Source organism: Limulus polyphemus, unplaced genomic scaffold, assembly GCF_000517525.1.
Source record: "Limulus polyphemus unplaced genomic scaffold, Limulus_polyphemus-2.1.2 Scaffold391, whole genome shotgun sequence".
Classification (NCBI taxonomy): Eukaryota; Metazoa; Arthropoda; class Merostomata; order Xiphosura; family Limulidae; genus Limulus; species Limulus polyphemus.
This window is the reverse complement of record NW_013666001.1, coordinates 125,162-133,949: the sequence shown is the minus strand read 5'-3', so window position 1 is coordinate 133,949 and position 8,788 is coordinate 125,162. Positions and strand designations below refer to the sequence as shown.

At 30.2% G+C, this 8,788-nt stretch overlaps 1 protein-coding gene across 2 annotated transcripts in view; it reads right to left on the bottom strand.

The window, feature by feature from the left end:
• The window catches only part of LOC106457915 (RNA-binding protein 39-like), a 74,320-nt gene that overhangs the window by 1,780 nt on the left and 63,752 nt on the right, over window positions 1–8,788 (bottom strand). For both annotated transcript variants that reach the window (XM_013917362.2, XM_022383993.1), the window contains exons 10-12: window positions 5,899–6,103; window positions 5,187–5,316; window positions 2,173–2,357 (exon numbers count right to left, since the gene is read on the bottom strand). In XM_013917362.2, the coding sequence (XP_013772816.1) occupies window positions 2,173–2,357; window positions 5,187–5,316; window positions 5,899–6,103 (520 nt within the window). The remainder of the gene's footprint in view (window positions 1–2,172; window positions 2,358–5,186; window positions 5,317–5,898; window positions 6,104–8,788) is intronic.

The following is an 8,788-nucleotide window of genomic DNA, read 5'->3' as shown; positions in this document are numbered from 1 at the left end:
GTATCCACCAAGCTGAAGTTTTTACAAGTGGGAAATAACAGTGTGCTGCATACTAGCACATAATGCAGAAAGATGAAAAGTATTGTTGAATATTTTTTTAACTTTCAAAAAATGTATTAATGGGGTGTACACTCCTGCTTCAAATTTACGGTATGGTATGTTCCTACCAAAAGATTTAATGTACATTAAGATATAATAGTTACTACGTAGACAATCAGACCATAGTTAACAAAAGTATTTACAAGTGTAAATTTTATTTTCATTGCAAATTCTCAGAAAGGAAAGATTCTGTTTTTTCAAAAAAGTAATATATAACCTGTTGTTCTGAAATTAAAATAGATGAAAACTGTACCTAAAAATATTTTAAATACACTTGGAATTCAGTTTTATAATTTGATATATTAGAAGGTGTACTTTCCTTATGAATTAAGGGTATAAAACTTGTGAAACAAGTCTAAGCTTGTCAAACACTAGTAAGTAAGTACACAGCTTGATTATATGATTACGTTTATAATATAATTCTGATTATGAGAAAGAAAAATCAAATAGTGTGACACACACTTTGAATATTTTTGTAATCAGGCACATACATTTTATGGTGTATTTGCAAACATGTCAAATGTTTAATGTATTGAAGCAAAATAATGTTTTTCCTACAATTCATACTTCACTTTGAGCAAGCAATCATGTTTATTTTCACATTTGTGGCATTTTTACCCACATACTTATTATCAAAGGACTAAACACTTGTGCAACCTTGCCATCTTGTAGCTATAACAGTAACCAACAAAACCACTGTGGAAATCTCAGGTCATGTGACTTAAAACTTAGCAAAAAATGTTTATCATTCACAAAAGTGCAGCACATACGTAATCACTGTACAATGTTAAGGGACTGTTTATCTGTATGCTTGCACATAGTTATATCTCCTTTGCTGACTAATAGAAATGATTGATGCATTAAAATGTCATTCATGGTTAATGTGTTAATACCCTGTATGCTTGCACATAGTTATATCTCCTTTGCTGACTAATAGAAATGATTGATGCATTAAAATGTCATTCATGGTTAATGTGTTAATACCTTGAGTACTGTACTATTGTAATGATGATATATCAGCATAAAAACCAAAAACAGTGTGTATAATGCTGCTACAAGAATATTAGTATCTGTATGGTTCAACAAGCTGAACATCAGCTGAAACAGAGATTAGATGGTTTCTGTGAAAACTGTCTCAAATGGATTTTGGGAATTTTGCAATGAAGGGTCACAAAAGAGGGTACGTGAAGGATTACTAGAAAAAAAGTGACTGAATGAACTAGCAGAGAATTGTTGTTTGACCTGGTTAGAACATGTATGAAAGATGGAGAAACAAAGATTGGCAAGGACAGTGGAGAGACAGCAACTACATAAAAAAAACCAGAGGAGAGCCAAAAGAATGGTAAGAAAAAGAGGAATGCAAGGAAACATAGACAGAGCAGCATGGAAAAGATTAGTCAGCATAGGAGATGTATTTCCAAACTGGCTGACTGAATTACATAAGTCACAAAAAATACTTTTAACAGAACTTTACTTGTAGATGAAACACCATCCAAATGTTTTGACAAGTGACCTGCTCATTGACTGACCAAATGAAGTGACTTTATTCACAGCTCAGATCTGTGTACTGAAATATAACTCTCAATTCTAAAACATCAAAAACAAGTAATTCAAATAAAAATGTGAGTCAATGATAACTAGATTAGCAAATCTGGTTATATAACCAGGAAGTGATAAACATCTTGTTAATTCATAGAACTGAAATTCATCAATATATGACTGAAAAAGAAAACCAATCTTAATCTCAAAAGTGAATGCCAGAAAATCTGCTGAAAGACCAAAGTAATAGAGCTAAACAGACAACTATAAAAACATTAAGGAAGCACTGTATTGCATATTATCACATATATTTATTGAAATACTGTCAAATACTCTTTAAATTTGCTACTTAAAATTCAACTGATGATGGTGAGCTAAAGTTAACAATACACAAAAAATAAAATTAATTTTTAAAGCATCTGAAACTAAAAATATATTAATTTTACGAAAGATTTATGAAAAGCCGGATATCAAGAGAGCAGTTGCTTTGTTTTTTTAGAGAGAGATAGTAGTAAGTATATTTAAAATTTTTACCAGCAAACCAACGACCATGAAGAGAATTCACTGAAGCAACTGCTGCTGCAACAGTTGGACATTTCACAAACACATTTCCCTGAGCAGAAGCTTTGTCCACAAACACATGTAATACACCACCATGATTTTGACACTCTTCTATGACATCATTTCGTATTTCTTGATCCCACGTAGGACTTTTTTCCCTACAAAAACCAAAATTCTACACAAATTTCAACAAAGATATAGCCCTCTGTATATATTCTAATAAGAATCAATTTACCTTTGCGGTTTTTTGTGTTCTTGCAAACTATAACTTAATGTACAAGGTGTATCTTAAAGAAATTTGAAAAGCTTTAAATAAATGTTACAAGTCTTGTGCACAAAAAGATTGATTTTTTAACTAAAAATTTGTTTATGAAGTTATGAATCCTTTACAGAGTAAAACGTTATGTTCATGCTTATAACAAAAATACTTCTTTTTCATCTTACAGTTTTTGTATTTCACTTGCATAACTTCTAAAACCTACTAAATGAGTATCAAAATTTTTTTAGAAGGAGAGATTAAAAACTATTTTTATCTCTATTTTTCTATACTAAGTGTAGCAAAGTCATCAATGTGCAGTGAAGAGTTTAAAAACAAAAAATCAATTCCTCTATTTTTTCTAGAATGATGAAAAATCGTAAAAAACAATTACAATTATTTATCCTAACAGCCTCAACTTCTAACCTTTTGACAATTTGCTTTCTTTCAAATTTCTGTTATCAATACTGTACATTGGGGTCCTTTGTAATTGAAAAACAAATTGCAGCAGGATATTTCCAGCCAGCTTAAACAAACACTCAGGTAATAATCACAAGTTATTTTAGCTTCCTCATTGAACTATATTGTATTTATGTTTTGTATCTAACCTATGAAGTTTGCAAATTCTACATTTTAGTTGCTTTTGTTAAAAGTTATATAAAAAACATTTACATAAGAAATTTAGCACTAAGGCTAAGGCCATTTGCACTTTGATATTATGCTTCAGTAGGATTACTTTCTTTTCCAAAAACTAATTCATGTAGCTTTCAAATATGTATTTTAAAACACAAAAATATATCAGACAATAGAACAGGTTTGTTTGTTTGTTATGAATTTTGCGCAAAACTACACGAGGGCTATCTGCATTAGCCATCCCTAATTTATCAGTGAAAGACTAGAGGGAAGGCAGCTAGTCATCACCACCTCTTGGGCTACTCCACGGCTGAAAAGGCAAGCATGTTTGATGGGACTGAGATTCGAACGGCGACCCATAGGTTGCAAATCAAGCACCCTAACCACCTGGCCATGCCGGGCAGTACTAGAACAGAATGTCCCAAAACTACTATAATTAACCTAGATTTCTACAAAGCTATCCATAGATTAAAAAAAATTATATTATTGCTCAGAGCAATGACTTTACTCAACAGACATTATGCTTTTTTTGATCACTTCCATCTTTGCCAAAACTAAGCTGAATTTAAGATTCACGTAAGTAACAATATGGTCTTTCTATTGCCTATAAACATGTGCATTCACAGATTTATTGATATATCACCAAATCAAGTTATTAAGAAATTCACATTTTATATTCTTTGTTAAAATAGGTAGTTTAATCATTTAACTGGTTAGGCACTACAGAAATTGTATTGATCAAAGCATAAAATCTAAAGGGAAGAACTATGAGGGCAGACATGTCATGTGACACAAACGAGTAAAGGTTGAGAATTTGTTTCAGTACTTGCTTTTAAAATTAACACATTACAACTTAGATAATATTTCAATTATAAACTGTTTTGATACCAAGTTTACTGGCATACATTGATAATACAGTTGTTTAGTTAAATGTTGAATGTAACCCTGTAAAAAATTTGTGACATGCACATTCTGACTCACCCATGAAGAGGGTTAAACTGTAATCTAATTCCTTGTTAAAAATAAGCTAAAGTATGAAATTCAATGTCATCATTAAGAAAAAGAGCTCCACCTAGGGGTGCATGCAAAAGCCCATCATATATTCTCAATATACTGATCAAGGTTCTCTATTATCCTTAATTACTTCTTTAGTTATCTGAAACTCACGCACAATATTTGTTGCCAAGGGTGTCGAACAGCTGAAGTACTGTCTGCTGATTTCACCTTCACTAGCTATTAGTGTCATCTCTCACCTAGATACATACATATTAGTAAGAGACAGTTAACTTGTATTTAGGTTTTACTTTTATATTTTGGTTTTATGTTTTAAAATGTTTTTAATACAACCCAAACTTCGTCTTTGTTCGTGAGGGTTAACTTACTACGCAAGTACAAAAACATTTTACCAAAGGCTTGCTTGCATCTTTGCCAAAAATGCTGTAATATGCTTCTAAGGCACCTGTTGGTGTGTGTGTGTCAAGAAAAAGTAATAAATCGTAAAGGATGGGAAAGGAAAATAAAACATTACAAATAAACTATAAGTGAAAAGGTAAATACTTGAAATTACAAATATAGCCAAAAAAAGATATCTTGAGATTATTTGACAGAGTTAAAAGGTAAGTACATATTTCTGTTTCTTAATTTTAAACATTTCACTGCATATCAACATTGACAATAATAGTTACAGTTAGTGATATTATAGAGATAATGACAAAATAAATATAAACATTAACCTTATTATTACTTTTGATATTAATTTTGGAGGTTTTAGAAGTTATGTGAATGAAATTTGAAACTTTAAGATAAAAAATTATTTTTATACTAAACATGATAATCACCTTGCACTTCAACTACTCAGAATCTGAATGCAAATAACTACAATAAATAACACATTTTAGTAGAAAAAGTTGAAAAAATAAAAAATATTCTAATTTTCTGAAACTACATACCTTTAGGAAAGTTCCTCTCAAGTTTCAAACAATATCATCCACTAGTTATGTTTTTGGAATGAAATTTGAGAGTTACATAGCTTCTTATAATGTTAGTAGGTCAATGTGAAAGGGTTGACTAACAGAAATATTTCATAAAAGGTACTCACGATACTGGATCAAACATGTTTGATAACATGAAACACTGTGTTGCTATTGGTGGAATAGAATTCTGCTGGATGATTGATCCCTGCATCTGAAGAGCCGACATTGCCACCTTGGGAATTTCAAAACCTGTTCCTGTATTATAAAAATGTTTCGTGAAATAAAATATTGAGTTACAGAAATGGAAGAAATCTATATTGCTTGATATTAAAAGTTGGCTATACTTCATTTAAAACACTGAAGCAGTGTTCATTCCAAGTTTATTCGTATACATTGATAATAAAATAGTTTAAATTCTGAATGTAACTCTGTAAGAGGCTGTGACATGTACATTTTGACCTGCCTTTTGCTAAAGGGTTTAAGTCTATGGAATTGCCAATAATGATTTTATAATAAATGTTACAGATAAGTTATTATTATAACCTTTTGATTAGTAATAATAACAAACATAAAAAAAACTGTTTTTGTGTGGCCTAAACAATTTCATTTTGTGACACATTCCAGTTTTTGTATTGGCCAGTTACAAACACAGAGTTGTAACTTATCTACATTGCATCTTACAAGCCTAGAAGAATCATCCAACTCCTGCAAGTAACTTAGTAACTCATGTGCCAAATTATCAGAAAATTATGTAATTTACATAAAAAAAATTGAATTTTTGTACTCAAAAGCTACAACACATATATTAATGTGTGTAGTCACTATCTTAATATGTACCTTCAGCAAGCTTGGCCATGAGTTGCAGTCTTCCAGTGGCACCAAGACCTATACCAGTATGATCTGTTTCTTCACTATCCAGAAAAGATGCACCATAGGTGGAATCAGATCGCTCTGTGACATTACCAACTTTCATTGAACGTCCAGCCAATTCAAACCCATTTAGCTGATCTAGAGCTTTTCTTGCATCTTCTGAATTGTAGAACTGTAACATTTATAAACATCATACTATAACAGCTAAACTACAAGTAAAAACAAATTTCATTAAGCCTACTCAAACATAAAAATTTAACATGGATAATTCAAAATTTGACGGACTATATTACAGAAATTATGTGCACAATACACAATCATTACTTGTAATCAGTTTTTAGCCATTATTGTTGTTCAAAAATTAAATTCGCCAGAAATATATTAAGATCAAGTTTAAAATCTTGTTGTCATTCCATTCATAACAAAGATTATTTCAAGTCAGTATTTCCCCAGTTTTCATGCTGTTCCTAAACCATGAAAGTGAAGAAACTTCAGTTATTTTTCTGTTTAGTTACACCTTCAAAATAATTTATTATCTATAGCATACACACAAATCTTTACTCAAAAGAGCTACAATAAATTGTTTATCGTTAAATATCTTACTGGAGTTCAAAGAACATACTTTGTAAACCCCATGTTTACAAACTGAAAAAACATCCCAAAATGCAAATGAAATCTGTACCACTACCAGCCTGATGTGTCATTTAATTTTTAACCATTTCATCCTGGCAATTCAGGCACATATTAATCACAGAGCAGCATTAAATCTTTGTACCTCATCTAACTAAATCCCTCACAATCTAAACAAAATAAAACATCACTATTACATATACCATTTGATCTTCTTTGGGTGTAAATTCTATTGCCATTTTAAACATTATTATAAAAATACAAGAATTTAGTCTAATATTAGTTCCCACTCCAAGATATATTCAACTGCAGAATTAATCAAAATTCCAATCAACAACATAAAATGTCTTAATGAGTTACAAGTAAAAGCTAAAATCTATATATCTTGTGCATTGTGTTCAGCTAAAGCATTTCTGAGGAAATGTTTATCTAATAACATAAAAAATTACATAATTTATTTACTTTTTCTCAATGTTCATCCAAGCACAAAACCCTTAAAGCAAGAAACACAATACAATCATCATCTAAAAATACTGAATACAGATGGTCTTTTGATCATTAAGTATGAAACAAAATGGCTAAGAATGGTTTCAATATGCATTTCAAAACTGTTGTCTTACAGCATTACTATGTTCTACATATATATGTGCAAACAAATATTCTAACTGAAATGGCTTTCTCAAACTAACACTCTGAAGCAATAGATAAAATTTTAATTTAACTTTTTCCAGACTGGAAGGGTGCTGATGATAACCCTTGATTTTTTATTTCTCACAGTGGAAATACTTAACTAAACTGCATCAAACTTAGTTCAAATAAACTCAATATTATATAGAGTTGGCTTTAAAAAAAAAAAAGTCATATTATTTGATTTAGTATTTCTATCATTTTTTAGTGTATGAAATTTTCAAAGTAATTCTATCTGTCTCAAATTTCAATTTTGTTTATTGTTGACCACAGAGTAACATTTTACATATCCAGTCAGTTTCAACTTGATTGATATCCACTAATATGTTTCTTTTGATACTTTATTTTGCTGAGTTTAGCACACACAGCCTCCTGTAATAAATCATAAAAAACATGACTGGAAGTGAAATAGATTTATTGGCAACCTAAGACTTCAACTTTCACAATTGTGTCACACTTACTTTTGTCATGCTAGGTATAATGAGTTTGGCTAATAATATGCTTGACTGAGATTAATGTATATGTAATAGTTTCTTTTTAATAAATAAGTAGTTCTTTTGTGTATGTGTTTCCATTCAATAAATAAGGATTTGAGTCATTGAAATATTTACATAACTAAGCTTACCTGATGTCTTGTCATACAAAATTTTTGTAGCTTTGAAACAGATGTAATCTAACACTAAAACATTACCAGAAATTTAAATAGTGTCTGAACAAACTGTAAAAATATTTTAAATTCTGTGATTTGTTCTGAAGTCTTCTGACCTTCCATTAGCTTCCTTTGCTCATTCCTAGAAAAGCTTTGACTAGATACTTTTTTGAGAAACTATAAATTACTGTTCAAACCACTTTATGTACTATGCATTGATGTATATAATTTATAATTTGCTCTATCCAGTCACATTTAAATACTGACTATGGTTATTTTCAGTTGAGATTCATCAGTAATTGTTAAGACCACCCACATGCTGAGACACAATAAAAAAGTGCCAAGGAAGGGCTGTAGTAATAAAACAACTGAAAGAGAAAAAAACTGTATGAAAAACAAAACTTTAAAATTATATTTTAATGGGATGATAATTTCTTAGGAAATATAAACCTATACTTTAGGATGAGCAGAGAAATTCGGAAAAATAATTTACAGATGCATTGTTTATGAGGAAAATTCTTTGAACATCTTTATTATATTTTTCATTGTCAAATTATACTAAATAAGTGACATAAAATTACAAAATATTAACTCTAAAATATTTTTGAGTAAAACATTGTTGACATAGAACTACAACTATTATTATCATTCGACACCTGAAAAGTGTTCACCAGTCTAGATAGATTTAATGATCTTCCTAGCAACATTTAAACATAAATTGCTTCAAGGATACCCATTTTGTGCACAAAAAAACATTTTGAGATTTTAGCAAGCTTTAATATACACCTGGAAAAAAGTTAAGCACCCCCGTGTTTTTTTCAAGTGATTCAGATTCGACGTTCTTGTGACTGATTATAAATTACCATTCAATCTAAACGTGTTTATCAAATG